General features: G+C 35.6%; 1 protein-coding gene across 1 annotated transcript; it reads right to left on the bottom strand.

The window, feature by feature from the left end:
* Nucleotides 1-16,884: 16,884 nt before the first annotated feature.
* Nucleotides 16,885-22,639, bottom strand: ABCI8 (ATP binding cassette protein 1). Its single transcript, XM_028219727.2, has 2 exons — nucleotides 20,939-22,639; nucleotides 16,885-17,302 (listed from the first exon to the last, which is right to left on the bottom strand). Exons 1-2 carry the CDS (start codon nucleotides 22,373-22,375, stop codon nucleotides 17,084-17,086), a joined length of 1,656 nt encoding a protein of 551 aa, XP_028075528.2. The 5' UTR covers nucleotides 22,376-22,639; the 3' UTR covers nucleotides 16,885-17,083.
* Between the last annotated feature and the right edge of the window lie 476 nt (nucleotides 22,640-23,115).

Below are 23,115 nucleotides of genomic sequence, written 5' to 3'. Positions count from 1 at the left end.
AGTTCCAGTTAAAAACAACATTGATCAAGTGCTTTTCCAACAGGACTCCCAGAAACCCAAGGATCCAATCAACATCCCCGAAACTAAATTCCATACCCATTTAGTCACATAAGCATGTTATCAAATAAACACATGGCATCATACATAAGTCTCTAACAAGCGAGACAAACCCATTGTAGTACTAACCACTCCCCACGTACCCAAGGTATTCAAACCCGGTACGCTCTGATACCAAGTTGTAACGCCCTCAAAATAATACATATAATCCCAACACTCATGATATAGATAGATAAGAGAATAAAACATATTTCCATTCATCAGAGTATTCTTACAAAAAGTAATACATGTTGACAACAAAAGTAAATGCCCTATAGGCTTACAACTTTCCAGTCAACACTTGGTTACAACAAAAGAAGAGTTCTAACTCTCTACACAAGTAAGTCCTCGGCTTGAATTTACATGTATCACCAAAATATTAAAATAACCAAAAAGGTCTTCAACCCCCAAAACAAACCAAGCTAAGGCCTTGGAGGCGGCATAACACCTGAACCTGAAAATGATGTCCCATATAGGGTGAGCCAACACCCAGTAGAGATATGCTAAACATAATATGGGCAATAACTAAAACATTGGCATTTGATAAATGTTTAACTCATGTAAACAACATACATCTCTTTCCATTCCATTATCCAAACCAATTCATAGATATGGTTCCCTATTCATCCAGACAGTTCAAATGAGACTACAGCTCATATCAACAATACTTTGATTATGATCAATTAACATGAGACTACAAGTCACATAATTAACACTTCAACACTTCAAGTTCGAATGAGACTATAACTCATATTATTATCATTTCAATACTTCAATTTATCTATGTTATACAAACGCAATTAGGATTTCGGGACTTTCACCCTGAACACACCGGCCAATTTAGTTATCACTAGAGTCCATCCCCTATCTCCTCCCAAATTCGGTTTAGGAGTACATCCCCTATCTCCTCCCAAACCGTAGAGTACATCCCCTATCTCCTCCCAAACCGCGAAGTGCATCCCCTATCTCCTTCCAACAATATACATATACAATGTATTTAAACACTTATCATATACAATGATCAAACCAAGCACATGTTCAATATGTTAACCCATCCGTCATATTCAATGACATATTCAATTGATTAGTTTTAATTCACCTAATCATCATGCAGTGTCTACAACAATCAAGACTATCCTCTACCGATAGCCCAAAATAATTATTTCTAAATAGATAATAAATTATCAAACAGATAAATTATCTACAATTTCAAAGGTGAGTGATTAATCAATCCAACTCCACCATTAAACCTCATAATTACCCAATTTCATTATTTCCAACTCAATTTCATATTTCCATAACTTTCCCAAATTAATTATACAAATTAATTTATCACAATAAATTAGGACTTTTCTCCCCCTTTTCTATACGTTGACCTAAAGGTCCAAATATCATTAATGAACATCAATAACCTTATTTTATGACCCAAAATACACATGTGTTGGTCAAAAGGACAAAACCCCTCTTTATACATTTTGAAACCTCACTTGTCCCGAAACTTCCAAGGAACTCCCATTAGAAACCACGTTGATCAGACGTATTTTCCAATGAGATCTCAAAGCAAGTTAGCCAGCCACAAGCACTATGAAGCTCGACCTATGCTCACACAATGCAACACATAATGTCCTACACCTCCTAATTTTATATGCAAATATCCTCACCAAGCGAAGCCAACCCATTGTGGTAAAAATCACTTCCCACGAGCTCCAGGTATTCCAACCCGGTTAGCTCTAATACCAAGTTGTCACGCCCCGACATTTTAATTAACCGGAAACATTACCAAAGCCTGTAATTTAGGTCCATTTATATATATATATATATATATATATATATATCGTTTACACTTGAGTAATAGAAGCATAATAACACTAGTTCTCACTTTCAACGAATACAACAATAATAATATATGCCAAGCTTCCGCTACGGAGCTACAAGTAAATAATTACAAACCACAAGATACATTTTTCATTTCCTTAACATCTATGATAAAATTTATACAAAGGGATACATGGAATCCATACTCTTCAACTAATGAATCCGAAATTCTCTTCCTGAAAAAGAATAAAACAACGAGAGGTGAGCACTAATGCCCAGTAGGAATCTCATAGTTCTGCAACAATAGCTAACACATAGATAGAAATGATCATGCACGCAAAGTGATACCATATAATAAGGTGACATTTTGTAAGTTCAAAATATTACACGAAAAGTATCTTTTTTTAAAATTTCACTTGAACATTTAAGAAAACTCCCTGCCATAAATGTAGTCTCTCACCATTAGGAGGCCATAACTTCTCTTTGAAAACTAGTACACTTAAGGAAGAACATCATCTTAAATTTATCAACCCGATTCCAAATTATTCCTCATTTCGTTTCCATTTTAATATTCCACATTCTAATATTACACATTTCATTTCCATTTCCAACTATCATACTCCATAACATCAAAATCCAAAGGATTAGGGTTCAACATACCACAAGAATTACAAACCCCTTTTTAATTCAATTCCCAATTACTTACAAAACAAAACTCATAATCCCTTTTGTCACAAGCAATCCATTGAGTTCATCATCACTAGCCCCGAATCCAATTTGCCACAAGATGCCAATTTCAATCCTTAGTCCATTTTCCTTCAGTTCATTTTCAATTCATTTATTCTTCTCAATTCATGAGTCAATTTCATTGTTTCACAACAACCAAACTGAGACTACAACTCAGTGGTTTTTCCCAATCATACAAAATACACATAAACACTTCAAACTGCCATTTTACGGAAACTTCGTCCGCAGGATCGGCACCCATGTATAAATTTTAGAACTTTCACCCAGGACACTCCGGCCAACTTAGTTATAATAGAGTCCATCCCCTTTCTCCTCCCAAACAATGGAGTCCATCCCCTTGTTCCTCCCAAACAAACATACACATACAATGTATTTAATCACATAATCACACATGGAGTACATCCCCTTTCTCCTCCCAAACAATCACATATACAATGTATTAAAACACACAGTCATATTCAATGACAACCAGTTCTCAGACTTATCATATTATTTACTCTTTCAACTAGCACAATACATGTGATCCAAAATATGATTTTCAAAATGAAACAAGTGCTCTTAAACATAGCACAAGAATTTTCAAATTCTTTTTCCAAAACATACAGTTTAAATCTTCAAAATCCATTACATTCTCCATGATATGCATGATTTATAAATAGTCTGGTTTGCCTAGTCAACATGCAGTTTCTACACCAATCGCAGCTATCCTCCACCGATAGCCCAAAACAAATACATCTAAACCGATACATAAATTCCTTTAAAGATATGATTTTCCAAAATCTTATATGGGAGTGATAATGCATATCAAACTCCACCATCATCATTAATAATCCTCCGATTTCACATTTACAATGACAATTTTAATTATTTATACAAAATAACAATTTGATCCAATTAGGGCAAAACTCCCCTTCTTCCAAATATCAACCCAAACTCGACACAACTCAACTTGATTCAACACAATTCAACTTGATTCAACACAATTCAACATAGTCAACACAACTCAACATAATCAACACAATTCAACATAATCAACACTATTCAACATGACACCACCACTAAATGCAATTCAACATAATTCAAGGTGAACTCTGAAATCCCCATTTCATCTTTTCATCCCAAGTCTCATGCCATCCATATCATTAACAAATTCTTTTCCCCAAATTTCATTTCATATTATAGCATGATTTACAATATCCATAATAAAGGTTCATTCGCTAATTTTTAACATAATTTTCAAACACTTCCAAAATTCAATTAAACTTGTATATATACAATTCAACCTCTCAATTTCATGATTCTACTTTCAATTTGGAAAAAATCATTAATTATCATCATGAATCAACTTAGGGTTTTCAAGAAAATCAAAAATTTCAAGAAAAAATTCAAACTTCTTAAACCATTACTCTTTATTCCAATTTTCCCATTGATTATACACCTAAGGTTCATAATCCATCATATTAACCCAACAATTGAACCCCCAACACTTCAAACCCTAAACCCCCAAATCTCATGATGTACACTATATGCTCAAAAATGGAGATCTTGTATTTATATAATCAAAATACCACAAATCTATCTATTAATGCAAGTATTGAAGAAGAACTAGGACCCCTACCTCAAGAATCGAGAAAAAGAGCAAAGCTTTGAGAAAAATCCTTTGCAAATCCGAACTTCAATCGGTAGGAAGATGAGATCTTCATGTGTTCTTCACTTTTTCGTAAGAGATCTTGGCCAAATCTTTGATGGATGGAAGGTATTTAGGTCAAGAGATCAAGGGTTTTCGGACCTACGGTGAGAGAAAGGAAGAGAGAAAAGAAAAGTGGAGAGAACGATCTAAAAAATCACTTTTTAAGTTGCTAAATTCGCGCAGTGTGCTCGAGCGTATATTTTCACGCTCGAGCGTACCTACTTCCAGTACAGGTACTAAAACTTCAAACGGGTATAACTCTCCCATCCAGACTCCGTTTCAGGTCGTTCTTGTGTCCAAATCGAAGCCCCGGAGACAAGCTTTCCAATGGTTTTATCCTCACACCCAAATTCAAAGTGTGGAAAAAGAAAATGGCAAAAGAGTAACGGATGCTTGTAGAAAGATTATTCGCATTAAAGTTTTTGGTCCAATCTTACTTTACCATCATGTTACCACTTCAATCAATGACCCAAAATAAAATATGGAGGCTCCAAATATAATAATAAAAGGTCAAAAACAATCCCACTAGCCTCACAAATTCAAACTCAACCAGGCAGACCGCTCAAGCACCCAATCTTGCGCTCGAGTGCGCAGACCAACAAAGCCGGCCGCTCGAGCGACCACTCCTACGCTCGAGCAGGAATTCATAACTCTCAAAATCTCGGACAGACTGCAAAAGTACTGGAAGCCGCACAAGTCCACTCGAGCGTCAACTCCTCCGCTCGAGCGGAGGGAAAAATTCTAGATTGCTACAAACACACTGATAATACTTTACAAGATTGAACGCCTTGCACTTTTTAAAAATATTGGAAACTTAAAAATTCAATAAATTTTTATTTAAATCTCTATTTTTAATAAAATTTATATTTTTGAAATTTTCTCATCAAGATCTATCAAATAAGACCAATAAGATTTTGAATAAAAAAACTACAAAATTTAGCTGAGTTCATAGTGTTAAAACACAATAAAATTTCATGAATTGTTACTCAATGAAATTTCACTCAAAGGTAGTGAAATTGCCTTTGGACAATAAAATTGTTACAAAAATTGTTGCCGAGAGTAGGACTATGATTTAAGTACTTGGATTATTGTTTGTTAATGGATTTTATTAGTAGACATGGTGGATAATTTCATATGATAAGAATAATCAATTTTTATGAATTTTAGCATTATGATAATTAAGTATTTAATTGGAGTATTTTACATTGTTGGTTATGTGTTGGACTCTTAACCTTGCATGCTCACTTAAATGAGTGTGCAGTGTTGTCACGAAGCTTGGGGCATGACAATTTTGTGGTATCAGAGCCAGGTTGTAATTTTAAAGGCCAGTATAGAATAGTGGTGAGATTGGGTAGATGTAGGATTGGGAACACTTATAATTTGATATAATGTTAATTTTATTTACATGTTATAGGGACTTGAGAATAGAATAAGATGAGGTTTTATTGTTGATGCATTTAGGTTGCAATGGAACATAAGAAGACATTGGCAAATATGGCTAGGAATACACGCTGGGGTCAAACGAATCGACGGACTGGTAATAACAATCGGCGAGGGAATGTGACTAATAATGGTAGTGGTTCTCAGCAGTCGGAGGAAATCGAGGGTAAGAGTTGGGACAACAAGAACAAGATGCAATCCCCAATCCAATTGGAATGGGTCAAGTGCTTCAGACTTTGGCCGAGGTGGTGCAACAACAAACCACCATAGGGAATAACTTGACTAGACTTATGGAGCAACAACAACGGATGCAGCCAGGTGTTGGGCCACAACCGAGGCCACATTGTAACATTACTGAGTTTAAGAAGATAGCTTTGGCATTTGAAGAAGCCACAGACTCTTTGGAGGCTGAAAAATGGTTGCCATAAATGGAAAAGTTATTTCCCATTTTTGAGTGTACGGATGATCAGAAGGTGACCTATGCTACGTTTATGCTACAAGGGATAGCTAATGATTGGTGGCAGATGGAGAAGCGCATACACAAGCATGATGCCAACCCCTATACATGGGAAAGGTTTAAGAATGCGTTCAATGAGAAATACTTCCCTAGGAGTGTTCATTTACAAAAGTAGAGGGAATTTTCGAAGTTAAAGCAAGGGAATAAGACGGTTACAGAATATGAAGCTGAGTTTACGAAGTTGTCTAAATTTGCATCAGCATTTGAAGCAGACGAGGATAGCAGAGCACGAAAGTTTGAAGGTGGACTAAGAATGAACATTATGCAACAGGTGGTTCCTTTCGAGTTACCTATTTTTGGAGCAGTGTTGAATAAGGCTTTGTTGGTTGAGAGTGGCCTCACTAGAGCCCAAGAAGAGAAAGAAGAGAATTATAAGAAGAGGCCTAGTTCTTCCAACTTCCAAACTAATAACAATTCGAAGGGCAATGCTAAAAGACAAAACACTTCTTCGGTTGGAAGTTGAGGAAGTTGAACTATGGGTGGTAGTGTTGATAAGAAGAATGATCGGATACAGTGCACTAGATGTAATGGGTTCCATCGAGATAATGAGTGTCGCTGGAATACTGGGGCCTATTTCTCTTGCGGGCAACAAGGGCACAGGATAGCTGATTGCCCTAACTGGAAGAGGCGTGAGACTGAACAGAAAGCATGGACAAATAAAGGAACATCAACAGACAGAGGGTCTTTAGGAAATCAAAAGAAAAATGGGGGTCATAAGCCAAAGACTCAGGGTCGAGTGTACGCACTCACGCAACAAGATGTTCAGACTTCCAACACGGTGGTGTCAGATACTGTTTTAGTGTCTTTTGTTTATGCACATGTATTATTTGATTCTGGCGCTCAAATTCATTTGTGTCTATGGGATTTGTTGAGAAACATGGATGGAAATGTGTCTCTAGAGAGATCGACTTATGTGTTGAAACCCCGATAGGAGGTGTTATGGTTGCTGACTTAATTTGCAAATCTCGTGTGGTTAGTATAGATGATAGGAAATTGCTTATAGACTTAGCTGTTTTAGATAAGCGAGACTTTGACATAATTCTTGGAATGGATTAGTTAGCAACCAATTATGCTTCTGTTGATTGTCGAGGCAAAAGGGTAGTATTTCAGATTCCTAATCAACCAGAATTTTGTTTTGTGGGTAGTGGAGTTAACACTCCTCTTCTGGTAATCTCAGCTTTACAAGCTAGACGGTTGTTAAGGAATGGTTGCGAGGGCTATTTAGCTTCTGTGAGAGATACCCGTGAGACTAAATTGAAGTTAGAGGATATTCTAGTTGTGAAGAAATTTCCCGATGTTTTTCCTGAAGAGTTACCGGGGTTGCCACTAGATAGAGAGATTGAGTTTGCCATTTAATTGATACCCGACACGGGTCCTATCTCCAAGGCTCCGTATCGGATGGCCCCAGCAGAGTTGAAAGAGTTGAAGGAATAATTACAAGAGTTACTAGATCAGAGCTTTATTCGGCCTAGTGTTTCTCCTTGGGGTGCGCCTGTTTTATTTGTGAAAAAGAAGGATGGTAGTTTTCACCTTTGCACTGATTATCGAGAGTTGAACAAGGTGACAATTTGAAATAAATATCCTTTGCCTAAGATAGATGACCTATTTGGTCAGTTGCAAGGAGCACAAGTCTTTTCTAAGATTGACCTTCGTTCTGGCTATCACCAGTTGAAGGTTAAGGTGGAAGATATACCTAAGACAGCCTTCCGAACTAGGTATGGGTATTATGAATTTTTAGTGATGCCGTTTGGGTTGACCAATGCCCCTGCAACTTTTATGGATTTAATGAACAGAGTATTTAAACCCTTCTTAGATCAGTTTGTGGTAGTTTTTATTGATGACATTCTTGTGTACTTGAAGAGTAAAGAGCAGCACGAAAAACATCTGAGAATAGTGTTGTAGATATTAAGGGAGAAAAAATTATTTGCTAAATTAAAGAAGTGTGAATTTTGGCTGGAGAGTGTACCATTTTTGGGTCATGTGATATCTAGGGATGGGGTGTCTGTTGACCCCAAGAAAGTGGAGGCGGTGGTAGAGTGGAATAGGCCTACTAGTGTCACTAAAATTCATAGTTTCTTGGGTTTAGCAGGTTATTATAGAAGGTTTGTTGCGGATTTTCCCGAATTTCTATGCCTTTGACTCGTTTAACACAAAAAGGGGTTAAATTTGAATAGGCTGATGATTGTGAGAAGAGTTTGCAGGATCTAAAGAGTCGATTGGTGTCTGCTCCAGTACTTATAGTTCCGTTCGGAGATGAAGGTTTTACCATCTATAGTGATGCATCAAAGATAGGTTTGGGTTGTGTCCTGTTGCAGAATGATAAGGTAGCGGCATATGCGTCTAGGCAGTTGAAACCATATGAGCAGAATTGTCCTACGCATGATTTGGAGTTAGCTGTCGTGGTGTTTGCATTGAAAATCTGGAGGCACTACCTGTATGGGGTGAAATGTGAGATATTCACTGATCATAAAAGTTTGAAGTATATTTTCACTCAAAAAGAATTGAATATGAGGCAAAGGCGATGGTTGGAGCTATTAAAGGACTATGATTTGACTATCAATTATCATCCAAGAAAAGCCAATGCAGTGGCGGATGCCTTGAGTAGAAAGACCCCGAGTAATTTGGCTACCTTGATCACTAACCAAAAGAATATCTTAGAGGACTTACGAATGTTGAATATTGAGATTAGATGGCACAACCATGGAGTGCAGTTGGCAAACCTTAGGGTTCAACCCACATTGATTGATAGAATTAAAGATGCTCAAGGAAGAGATCCTCAGTTGCAAAAACTTAAAGCTGAAATGGAAATAGGGCTACAGATGGAATTTTGTATGCATAAAGATGGAACCTTGAGATTTGGAGAGAGGTTGTGTGTGCCTAATGATTTGGAGCTCAAGAGAGAAATCCTGAGAGAAGCTCACAGTTCAAGATATACGGTACACCCATGGAGCACAAAAATGTATAAAGACTTGAAGAGGAACTTTTGATAGAATAATATGAAGAGGGAAATTGCTCAGTATGTTGCTCAATGTTTGGTATGTCAACAAGTGAAAGTTGAACATCAGAGACCTGTAGGTAAGTTACAACCTCTTCCTATTCCCGAGTGAAGTGGGAACATATTACCATAGATTTTGTGACAGGGTTGCCTAGGACCCAAACGATAACAATGCTATTTGGGTTATCGTTGATCGATTGACCAAATCAGCTCACTTTCTAACTTTTAAGGTAGGGTTCTCCTTAGAGAAGTTTGCAAATTTGTATATAAAGGAGATTGTGAAGTTACATGGTATTCCGGTGACCATAGTGTCTGATAGAGATAGCAGATTTGTATCTATGTTTTGGAGGAGTTTGCATACAGCTTTGGGTACTAGTTTGAATTTTAGCACTACCTTTCATCCTCAAACTGATGGACAATCAGAGAGAACTATTCAAACCTTGGAAGACATGTTGAGGGCTTGTGTTATTGATCTTGGAGGTTCTTGGGATGAGCATTTGGCCTTAGTGGAATTCTCTTATAATAACAGTTATCATGCAAGCATTCAGATGGCACCATATGAGGCTTTATATGGACGAAAGTGTAGATCACCTATTTGTTGGGATGATGTGGATGAAAGGAAGTTGTTAGGGCCTGAGATTGTGCAACAAACAGTGGACAAGATCAATCTTATTAGCGAGTGACTTCGCACGGCACAGAGTAGACAGAAAAGTTATGCAGATAACAGGAGACGCGATTTGGTGTTTGGGGTTGGAGACCATGTGTTCCTTAAGGTGTCTCCTATGAAAGGAGTAATGAGGTTTGGTGTTCGTGGTAAATTGAGTCCTAGATTTGTTGGGCCATTTGAGGTTTTAGATCGAATCGGTGAGGTAGCTTACAGACTTGCCCTACCACCTTCACTAGCTGGAGTTCATAATGTTTTTCATGTCTCAATGTTAAGGAAGTATATATCGGATCCTAGTCATGTGATTGATCATGCACTGTTGCAGTTTAAGGAGGATTTGACTTATGAGGAACACCCTATACGAATTATTGATAGGAAGGAACAGGTTTTGAGGCGTCGAGTCATCCATTATGTTAAGGTTCAATGGAGAAATCACTCAGAAAGAGAAGCAACTTGGGAACTCAAGGATGAAATGAAACAAAAGTATCCACAACTTTTTGAGACTCCAGGTATGTCAAATTTCGAGGACGAAATTTCTTTTAAGGGGGGGAGAATGTAAAACCCAAGTTATTTATAGAATTATTTTGGATAGATTAATAATTAAAATAAATTGTATGGGTAATTTAGTAATCTTAAGAATTAGGTTTTCAACCCTTAAATAAAAAATAAAAATTAAAAAAATTAAAAAAAAAAAGAAAGAAAGAAAGAAGGGAAAAGGGTTTTATATTATTTTGCTATCAATTGCGCAGAGGATTGGCTGGAAGTGGCGGTGGGAAATTGAGGGGAGCATTCTTGATGCTCATTGATCAAGGTACTTTTCTTTTACACTATTGTTTATTATATGTAATAGATCAATAGGCAGAGAAAAGGGATGGAAAAGAAATCCTGTGGGGACGCATAATGGATGTAAGGTTCAACATGTATAGTGCTTTGTGTAGGTTGATGATAAAAGTGCGTGTGTGGGTGTAGTTTTGACAATAGAGTTGGGTATTTTAGATAAGGTGTGTTTGGCTATTAATTTGGAGAAATGATTTGGTATTTCTTGAGCTTTTCATACATATAGTGGGTTTTGTGGATGTGTGAAAGACACAAAAATATTAATTTATTTGAGGTTCTAATTATTAGGTTTGTGTGATTAAAGTGGTGGAGCTGAGTGTTTGGAGTTGGTATTGGAATATTATTTTATCTGTTAAAAAAAAACCTAATTCTTAAGATTACTAAATTACCTATACAATTTATTTTAATTATTAATTTATCCAAAAATAATTCTATAAATAACTTGGGTTTTACAAGTAGACTCTACAAGTACTACCAAACTGTCATTTTTACCGGTATTAACAGGAAGGCTCGACACCTATCCGCGCGGTTTTCTGGTCTTTCACCAAGGACACTCAGGCCAACTTAACAAGTTCAACTACACCCCCTATCCGGACTTACCACATATTTACCCCATACCACATTATCAAAGTTTTCATTTTCCATATTTCATCCTCAACGGAAGTTCCGGTCTTCAAAACCAATCCTCAATGATATGCAAGATATTCATAATGAAAATGCTCTAATTAACCACACTATGTGTTCCATGAACATTTGATTAATCAAAACATAACAACATGTCAAAGTCATCTTCATGACCCTAAAATCTTTCATATGCAAGAAATCCTTCCTCAATGCAAGTATATATATAGACATTTGAATACAACAAAACATCCTTTACCCTCTTTATTTACCATGGCACAATTCATAACAAATTAGTCTATTCAAGACTACACATGACATCTTCTACATTAATCTCCAGAAAACTTACAATTTCCATAATCCATGATACCCACCAATATGCCACTTCTCAACAATACATCACTTCTCAACAATACATATTCATGCACTTTAGTAAACAAAAGTTAAAATAATTTCTCTTTTGCTCATATACTAAGATGATTGCTACTTAACAAGGTACATGATAAAATCCCCACTGCATCATTTATCAAATGCAAGAAGGAAAGAAAGTCCATGAACATTTCCATATTTTTCCAAAAATCCCCAACTTCTAGGGTTCTGCATCAAAACCAAACATTTCCCATTTTCTTTGGTGAAATCCCTTCAAAACCATTGTTCTTAAGTTTAATAGAATGAAACTCTCAAGGATTAATAAAAGGATAGGATACAAACCCACTTTTTAAAACTCTCTACATTTTTTTTAATCACAAAGTTGAAATCAACAAGAAAATAGAAGAAAACTCTTAGAACCATCATCAAAGTAGCAGAACTTGTATATATAACTCAAGAATGTCCCTACCTCGAGCTTGATAAAGAAATGGAGATGAAACCCTAAGATCAAGTGATATAGAAATCCAATCTTCACCATACACAACGTAGTTCTAGAGGTGCTCTACAATATTGATGAAGGAACCATAGACCAATTTTTAATGGATGATGAAGGATCAAGATTTTAGATATTGTTTTTGGGGTAGAAGTATAGAGAGATGGGAGAGAGATATGTTTTAGAGAGAGAGAAATGTAATAAAAATGACACACAAACAGCCCCAAAGGATATAAAAAAAACAGAGCCTCAGATCTGGGTTCTCCTGCATGTGCGGAGTCCATTCCTGCATGTGCGACAAGTACCTCTCGCACGTGCGACCATCACTCCCGTACGTGCAGCACTTCCCCGCACCTTACCACGCACGTGCGACCCTGGCCCAGCAGACCAAAATTCTCTGGTTCGGCCCCCGGGCACCCTGGACTCGACCGCGCCCTCTCCGGAACGGGTGAAATTCAATCACCAAACAAAGACAAGAATAAGAACTTTATTTGAAACAAATTTTCCGACATTTTCAAACTCAATGAGAGCAAAAGAACGGAGAGAAGAAGAAGGAGGAAAAGAGAGAGGAAACGAAGACCCAATCGTCACACACTGACTTAAATTACACCATTCTAAAAAATATATTCAAAAGAGATCAACAAATATTCAAAAGAGATCAACAAAATTCACTGACTTGAATTTCACTAATCTAAAAAAAAAACATTCAAAATATTCACTGACTTATATTCGATAACTATAACTATTTGATTTCAACAAATTTATTTTCAAAAAATTATGAACTATAAAATATGATTTTAAAAGCAACCTGTTTTGAAAACAAATGTTGTTAAATCACGTTATTATAATTATTAGAGATCAATTTATTTTTTTTGTATAAATAAGAGAAAGCATCCCTCTCCAACTTTGTAATTGCATTTGTTTTCATTTGTTTAATCATGTGAGATGTTTTCATTTGTTTGTTAAACAATTGTTTGTAATTTCTTTTGTTTGTAAACATCCCACGTGAAAACAAATCACATGATTTGTTAAACAATTGTTTGTAATTTCATTTGTTTAACCACATGATTTGTTTTCATGTGGGATGTTTACAAACAAATGAAAACAAATGTTAATTGCATTTGTTTAACCACATGATTATAAACATCTCACTACACAAAATTATGTACTATAAAATATGATTTTAAAAGCAACCTTTTTTTGTATAAACCCTTAGCAAAACATCCCCCTCCAACTTTGTGTAGTATGAGAGGTTCAAGATTTTTTTTTATTAGCTAAGGTCCTCCAACATTTTTACAGAGAAAATTTGACTCAGAGAGATTTTGTCCGACTCCGAGAAATTTCGACCCCGATTCAAGGAAATTTTGAAATTTCTCTGGTAAAATTTCTCTGTGACAATTGAAATTTCACTAAGTCGGGGTGAAATTTCTCTGAGTCAAATTTTCTTGTTGAGGGATCTTAACTACTATGAAAATATTGTATATCATTTATCTTATAAAATTTTAATATCATGGAACCTTAAAAAAAAAATTCCTTATAAATAATCTAAGCATGAAATCTAAAAAATTACAAATGTAACCCTTTCTAATCACTCATTTGACATTATTTTTTATAGGAGAAATATAGTTTACATCTCAAAAGCTATAATTAAAGATATTATTGGTTCCTATAAACAAAAAATAAAAAGGAAAAAAAGATATTATTGGTTAACTGATGAAGATTGGAAAAACTTTTAATATGTGATAGTTAATTTACATTTTTTTTAAAATGTTCTATTGAATAAAACTATCCATTTACCCATGATTTTATCTATTTTCGTTAAAATATATATATATATATATATATATATATATATATATATATATATATATATATATATATTGTTCTATTTACCCCTGATTGTGTTAGCGGGAAAGTGGGGGAATAAAACTATCCACACAATCTTATTTTGTATTGGAGACAACTTAGAGACTAAGGTTTGATTAATTTTGAAAAATGTTTAAAATAGTCTTAGAACTGGTATTAATATTGAAAAATATGTATAAAATGTGTAAAGAATGGATAAAAATATTTATAAAAAAATGTTTTGAAATGTAAATTGTATATTAAATATATAAATATAAATTGTAAAGAATGTTTTGGAATATAAATATATAAATTGTATATTAAATATTTTAATATTATATGATTCTTTTTGACAATCATTTATGGCTGATTAACAGGACCCTTATTTATTTTTGTTTTTACCATCTGCTATTGGGAAAAAAGACAAATATTGACCAAACTCAAGTCTTATTATAAAGGGAAAATGACATAACAGGTTACATTTTTAAAAATAATTATATGAAAAACTTTATCAATATTAATAATTAAAATCATAAGTTTTTTTTTGATGATTTTGTACTTATTATTCTGACATTCCACTCTTTTGTAAAAATTTTTTTGATATTAAGGGTCAATATAAACTGATTACTTATCTTGATATTAAGGGTCAATATGAACAGATTTATAAATAATTTAATAAAATGATATTTGATAATAATTAAGTGATCTTGGTACAATGAACCTTTCTAATTAATGTGACATATAAATTGAATTAATTTAATATGATCAACCAAATCCATTTCTTGAAATACCGAAATTACAAATTATAATTCTATTTTAATTTTAATAATACATAAAGATTGGAGAAACATGTAAACTAATAAAACTGATGAGAGAATCCAAACCTAATTTAAATTGTACTTAAGTTGCTTATTTTGTTACCCAAGTATTGATTTTCTCACCCCCTCTCTCTCTCTCTCTCATAAGTTTCTTATATATAGCCCTTGTGTCTTGTTTGGCAATTCACTTTTTAGTTTAAAAATTAAAAAGTTACTAAAAAAATATAAAAAAAAAAAATCAACAACTTATACCAAAAAGTCAAAAAAAAAAAATTCGTTACTTTTTGTACATCTTTTCGTAAAACATTAAAAAGTCATCACAAACCTACTAGTTTTTTTACCTTATATTTTAACTAAAAAATTAAAAAATTACTAAAATAACATATTCCCAAATGAGGTCTCAATACATTCCCCTCTCTCTTCCAAATCCTAGATACACCGTCTCCACCCATTTCCTCCCTCTCTTGGTGGAGCATGAAATGAGACTAAACCTAATCAAATTACGAAAAGGAAACACAAAAATTAGTATTTTAATAGATTTGGATTCTAAACTATTTCTTTATTGGTTAAAGTTTTTACTTCCTAGGTTTTGGTTTCCTTATTGCTTTAGGATTGGGTTTAAGGCTAGCCCAAATACACCCATGTAGCTCTATGTTCTAAATTCATTCATTAGTTTTGTGATATGAGAGAGAGATACACAATAATGAGAGTGAGAGATAGGTCATTGAAGAGAGAGAGTTGTGAGATTAGTGTGAGACTCATGTAACTCTTTTCATATTGATCTTAGTAAAATCCGTAGTGACTCCATGGATGTAGTCCATTGCTTTGTGAGTTTCTTTTTTCTATTATTTTACTTCTCCGTTCTAGATTCGTTGTGTGCGTGATTGTCCGCTCATGTCCTGAAATTTAGCATTAATCATATATACCATAACATACTCCACAGACATCATCAACTATGCAATCTTATTATTCACCCCAAACCTTGTTAAACATGGCCGAAGAGAATTTCATGATCCACAACAACGTTGAAGAGGCTTTCACATTGGCCAACATGGCCAAACACCTCAATCCTCACTTCGACGCCATCGACAACTTCATCGCCGCATACGGAGTCCATGATGCCGCCTCTCACAAGAAACCCGATGGCAAAGGCAGCATAGATTGGTATGCTGTTCTTGGCCTCGCCAGTTCTGTTTTTGCAGACGCTAAAACTGCTAAGAAGCATTACAAAATGCTGGCACTTATGGGTTATGGTTCATCCCGACAAGAATAGCTCGGTCGCAGCAGAGAGTGCCTTCTAGCTGATGTCACAAGCCTGGAAGGTTATATCTTCACAAGCCTCAACAGAGAAAACTAATGACAATCTATGGAATAACTCAACACAGAAAGCAAGCAAAAGTAGTCCTCTTCGGAGATCGTCTTCATGGGGAGCCACCAGGGCCTCTTCTAGTCAGCCAACACCACCATCTTGGTGGCCATCGTCATTTTGTAGTCAGGAGTGTCTGAAGTGCAGCCGACGGTGTAGTTATCTGAGTAAAAAGCGGTCATGTATCTACTGTTTCCATTGCAATAGAAAATTCATTTTTCCATCTGCTTCTAAGTCACGCCATCGGTGATCCGGTTTTCTTCAACGGCGGACTCATTTGGTGATAATAATAGAATTCGAATTCAGTTCCATTCATGTAAAAAATAAATATAAATAAAAATTCTTGTTCGTTTGATTATTATGTTCTCGAAGATGTTTGAGAGGTTTTGTCATCATCAAAAATAAATAATTTTGCATTTAAGTAATTTATATAAATGATATTTCAAAAAAAAAAAACTAATAAAAGTGAGATCTAGCAACACAAAAAGATTTTAGGTAGATGGGTTGTTCCATTCCATTTTTGAACAAATAAGAAAAAAAAAAAATTCCTACTATCCACACAGCACACAAATTTTCTGCTAAACCAACTACTTCAATCAATATATAAGCCAATTCTAACCACTCAATTTGGAAATTCAAAATTGGAAAACACATGTAGACATTATCAAACCATATACATATAGCTATACCTTTTAATGTAAATCTTTAATACACATTTTGCAAGATATTCCACGACAACAACAACGTGTTTTATTAACTAGACAGCTTAACTAACCAACAGATCCTTCAAGCTTCAAGCTCATGAGCTGGTTCACTTCAGCACCAAACTCATCGGGAAGCTCATTGAACACATCCCTGCAGAACCCAGAAATCATGGCTGCCATGGCTCTCTCGTAGTCGATTCCTCTCTGCTGGAAGTAGAATAGTTGATCTTCGCCAATTTTGGAGGTGCTAGCTTCGTGTTCGATGCGAGCTGAGGGGTTCTTCACCTATTTAGGAACAGGAAATGAGATTAAACCATTAAGCAACAAATAAAAAAACCTTCACATTTGTATAGCCAATGCAAGTAGAACACAGTGCACTGAACAAACGAAATCCACTCCAACTATACCAATCCAACGACGTGGATGCTTTAAATCATAATCAAAATCGTCTTTTTAGTGATTTTGTTTTCCATTCAGTTTCATGTTTCCCCACAAAAAAGTGTATCTATAGCTATTAGGAATCAGAAACAATGGGATAGCAAGAGGGGAGGGAAAGGGGTTGCCAGGGTGGGAGGGAATTTGCAAGAGGGGGAGGGAATGAAAACTTGTTTTAGAGCAAGTGAAGCACTTGATTTTATTCACCCAAAAAAAGACGCTTGATTTTGTTTTCACTTTTTTTCTATTTTTCGAAAACCATATTCATTTATTTTTTGCAATGAAAGCTGTTACCAAATGTGTTCTCATGTCCGAATTTCAGAATTTTTAAAACAAACACATTACCAAACAGTCTCTTAGCTTCTACAATCATCTATAATATTGTGATAACATATGCCAACCATTGCCTATTCTTTTTTACTACTTCCTAGTATCCAAATGACTTTTAACTTATTTTGCAAATTTTATGTTAATAAAGAGATTAGTCTAGAATATTGTTTCCTAGTCAGATTAGGCTGTGTCTACTATAAATAAGTCGAAAGACTTGAGACAAATCAGTGTGTTTCGAATTACTAATAAATTTTCTGAGAGAGTTTCTATTCTTCAAGTGTTCTATGCTACATGTATTCTTACACTAAACAGAGACAGACTATTTTAAGTTAATCTCATTATGCAATTCTATTTCTACACACTTCCTTGCATCACTCACCATCTAATAAACTCCTCTCTATCTCGTGAATGCAGCCCCTCCAACCCTATATAATTTTTCAGTAAGCCACTTACCACTCTCTCTACCCACATCAAAATCCTCTGTTCTGCCCCATTTCATACCCCAGTAGACATATGTCTTACCTTTTGTCCGCCATGTGTTCCTTTCTCCACCACTTTTTCTACCCCCTACTAGCTGTCCCTCTTTTAAATTTGAAATGATCCACTGCTTGTTCTGATCTCAATATGTCCCATCTAACTGATCCTTCCCAACACACACCAATGTTGGTCCGCATTGCATTCACACACCACCTCATTCCCCACATCTAACACCTCTTTTCATTTCATGGCAACCCTAGAATCAGTCCTAAATCACAGACGAGAACTAGACTCTACCAAAATTTGAACTTCATACCTCAACAAACTCATACTAATCGGCACAGAGAGTGAAAGCTTACTTCCATCACCCCACCCACCCCAAAAGTCCCCCACTACATTCAACACTTCAAGGTCACTAAGATACAATGGGAAATCCACTAACTAGACCCAACCCTCTTTAGGCCCAGCATTTGGCTTTTAGAAGCAACAGTCACTGGACCAGCAAACAAGCAAGACTGGTTAGTCCCTGTAGAACCACTATATCTCCTATTAAGAACCGTACATGTTTCTTCCTTTGAAGGAAACAGGAAGAGAAAGAACACCCCACACACACAACTCTAACACTTTCTCACCCCTTCTTTGACTCCTCATAAACGATTGACCGATTCTTTAAGCTTTTCCTTGTCTAACATCGGCAAAACTCAAGCTTCAAAACAACCCACCAGAAATAGCTGGAGAAACTCAAACATCTCACGACAAGATGGAAGGAACCACTTAGAACCACTTAAACACTTTCCACACCTCTGCTCCTTTCTGTCAAAGTGAACCACATCTCACTTTCAGTCTCATCCTTGTTCAAATAGAAAGATTTGCAACCTATCTGCAGTGATCAACAATGAACACCACCATGATCTCCCCTTCTTTTACAGTCACACCTTTCACTCTTATTTCCTGTGTAAAGCCCCTAATCTTGTAACTGGACTATGCACAAAAGATTCACAAATTCAAACTCCTAAATATTTCTAGAACCATTAAACCACAAACTTTGTGACATCTGGTTCCCACAAAGAAGCAGTGCAATGTCAGTGCCGTAAAGGAGCTTAATTCTTGAATCTTCAAATTTAAAGGTGAACATACCCTTCATACTATGTTTGCCATCCTTATCCCCTACCTAAAATGGACAATGGAGAATATTGATAAGCCTACCAACATCAATTAGTGTAGAATATTCCCCTGCCTAAATATTTATCTAGCTAAACAGGGTGGGTAAAAAAATTATGAAACTTCCAACATCAATTAGTGGGAAAATAAAAAACATAAATGTCTAAAGGGGCATTTAAATCCCACAACTATGTCTTGTAATCAAAATATTATTTTCTTCCCTGATTTTCCTTAGATCTAGGTATGATTTCCCTTCAACTCCAAAAGGGCAAAAGAAAAATGGGTACAAGATATAAAAATGAACCTATGATATACCATCAAGTTACAGTAGATTCTCTCGTGATATCCTTTTTTTCCTTTGATTGGTTCTCATATAGTCACCAGAATTTAGAAATTGCACATGTTTAAGGAGCAGAAACTCATGAAGAAAGTTTTCACTCAACCAGCTGCTATACAAGCACGATGGATATCTGAAACAGCATTTACAATTGGAGTCCTGATGGAGTTATGGAAAGAGTTCGGTGAAAGGACAACTCTAAGATTCTAAGGCCATGTTTGGTAGTGTTCTCAAAATTTGCATTTTCATTTATTCGGAAACACCAATCGTTTGTATCATTTTCATTTTTGTGAAAAAACAGTTTTCAAAAAAAAAAAAAAAAGAAGAAAATAAGTTGAAAGTATTTCCCTCAAAAACAGGTGTTCCAAAAAACAATCTTGAAAAAAGTTCTCAAAACAAGTTCTATGTATAAGTTCCAGTTGTTTCTTATTTTGGAGAATAGAAAAATAGAAAACAATACCAAAATCGCCCAAAGCAATTCAGACATAAATTTCTCAACTGCCAAAACCCCTTAAGACAATGAGATGGAAAAATGGGTATACCCAAGTTAAAATATTTGCTGCCAGGGTAAGATGTTGATTACACATAATTTTGCAGTTTGGCCAATACTTCACATACATTGTAACTGCTTCTGGTGTTGCATTCAAAACTATCCTATTCTTATATCATCAAAATGACCTCCACATGCCTCCATTACTTCACATATTTTCAACACAACTTCCAAAGATTAGAAGGAAAATCAAATGGACAATAATTAATCGAACGATAAGACACTTGAGACAAATCCTGTTGTCTATCATATAAGCATTCTTAATCATCCCCTGCTTTATCTTTTGCTGAACATTCTCTAGAATGCTGCATGTAAATGAGTGAACTCTGCCAATTGCATGGTTTTCATTTCAAGAGGCCAAATACTGGAAAAGATGGGTCAATGCCACGAAAGGAACAACTTGGCAACCTCAAACTACATAGAAATTGGTCCAAAAAGAGAAGGTCTAGAATATAATCAAATAAAGGAAAAACTTTTGACGGAGTTACCAAGCTAGACATGAGTAGATATTTAAACAAAGAGTTATTGACAACGTATCAGATGAGCTACAGTATCAAGTAAAGTAATTTATATACTGATGAAAAGAAAAGATAAAAAAAAACAAGCATGTGAGACGAACACAAAATTTTACCTGGATGTATGGGTAAGTGTTGGCAGCTGCATTATCACCAATAAGCATCGAATCACACTGAGAAGAGTTCCGAGCATTATCTGCCCTTGACTGAACCTGAACAAGCCCCCTATAACAGTTCTGTGAATTTCCAGCTGAAATTCCCTTTGAAATAATTCTGCTTCGTGTATTCTTTCCCTTGTGAATCATTTTTGTCCCCGTGTCAGCCTGCTGATAGTTATTGGTCAGTGCCACAGAATAGAACTCCCCCACCGTATCATCGCCCTCCAAAACAACACTTGGGTACTTCCAAGTAATCGCAGACCCAGTCTCCACCTGCGTCCACGATATCTTTGACCGAGCCCCAGCACAAAGACCCCGCTTTGTAACAAAGTTATAAATCCCTCCCTTCCCTTGCTCATCCCCAGCATACCAATTTTGCACCGTGGAGTACTTAATCTCCGCATCCTCAGTGCAGTACAACTCAACCACGGCAGCATGAAGTTGATTCCTATCATAAGAAGGTGCAGTGCACCCCTCCAAATACTCCACGAAACTCCTATTATCGGCAACTATAAGGGTCCTCTCAAATTGCCCGGTTTCCAATGCATTTATGCGAAAATAAGTCGAGATTTGCATAGGGCACTTGGTATCCTTAGGTATGTAACAAAACGATCCGTCACTAAACACAGCTGAATTTAAAGCTGCATAGTAATTATCATCAGGTGGAACAACCCTACCTAAGAACTTCCTAACTAAATCAGGGTATTCCCTAATGGCCTCTGTTATTGAACAAAAAATCACACCCGCCTTCTCTAAAGTCTTCCTATGAGTCGTAGCAATCGATACACTATCAAGAACAGCATCAACAGCAACATTAGCCAATCGATTTTGTTCATTCAAAGGAACACCCAATTTATCAAAGTACTTAATAAGCTCAGGATCAGCCTCATCGAGGCTATTCAAAGTCGGTTTCTTTTTCGGTTCCGAATAATAACACATGTCCTGCAAATCAATCGGAGGGTACCGATTGTCTGACCATTTGGGTTCAGTCATCCTAAGAAATTTCTCAAAAGAATTCAATCTAAACTCAAGCATCCAATCGGGTTCGTTCTTTCGGGATGAAATCAATCGAATAGTCTCCTCCGAAAGCCCTTTCGGAATCGTGAAGGAGTCGATTTCTTCATTGAACCCCCATTTGTAATCGCGTTTGAGGAATTTGTGAATTGCGTCTTCATCGTTTGAAAGCGTACCTGGGATTGGAGGAAGCTCGGAATCAAGGGTTTTGGGTTCGTATCCAACATCTGCTCTGACCTTGAAGAGTTTGAAATTAGGAATTTTAGGGTTTGAAGATTTCAAAAATTCGAGCTTTGTGTAAAAAAGTTTTGGGATTTTGGGGGTTTCGGTGTGGGAGTGAGGAGAGAAGCTTGAAATACCGTTGGCAAGAAGAGAAGCCATGGATGTGGTGGTGAAGAAGAGAGAGAGAGAAGAAATTGAAAGCAAATTTCAGTTTGTTTTCTGTGTTTTGAAGTGTTTTTGGTGTTTTTTTTGTGTCCATACAAAAATGAACGATAGTCCCGTGGTCACCACGTGCCCTGCAGGCCTGGGTTTCTGGTAGATTTCATCTCCACTTCACAAAGGGTTAACAGAGACTTTTTATAATTTTTTCAGTTTATTTTATTTTATTTTTGAAATAAAAAAATAAATGTCAAAAAATAGCCTAGAATTGGAGGTGTTTGTTGTAGATTAAATAAGTTGTTTATAGTTTATCTTAATTTGAAAGTACATATGTCGTGGTTTCTTTTGCTTATTGCTTATTGAGAAAAATCAATTATTTGAAAGTTAGGATGTTGGTTTTTATTTTTTTATTATCAACTTATAGTTTACAAAGGTACATTAAACAAATTTATAAAAAAATAATGATATAAAAATATTTATAGTAAATTACACTTACCTCCCCTGAGATTGTTGATAAATATGGAGGATCTCTCTTGTAATTTTAATAATTACAAAAACCTCTCCAATTTTAACTCATAATATCAAGATTTTCTCATTTTTTTTATTACCCTTCACACAACTAACAGAAATTAGTGATGCCATCAAAGATAAATATTGAAATGCCCATAATACCTAAAGTGTCTTGTTGAGAAACGACAATACCCAAATTCAAACAAAGCAATACCTAGTTCAAGTGATTT

This window comes from Camellia sinensis, chromosome 9 (genome assembly GCF_055761805.1).
Source record: "Camellia sinensis isolate YWXY chromosome 9, ASM5576180v1, whole genome shotgun sequence".
Taxonomy (NCBI): Eukaryota; Viridiplantae; Streptophyta; class Magnoliopsida; order Ericales; family Theaceae; genus Camellia; species Camellia sinensis.
Note: the sequence above shows the minus strand (reverse complement) of the source record. Positions and strands in the feature narration are given on the sequence as shown.

Excerpts from the sequence above, each read along its gene's own strand:
- ABCI8 (XM_028219727.2), bottom strand. The coding sequence starts at position 22,375 with ATGGCTTCTCTTCTTGCCAACGGTATTTCAAGCTTCTCTCCTCACTCC. Across the intron at positions 17,303-20,938 it reads ACACTTACCCATACATCCAG|GTGAAGAACCCCTCAGCTCG; the intron begins GTAAAATTTTGT and ends GTTCCTAAATAG.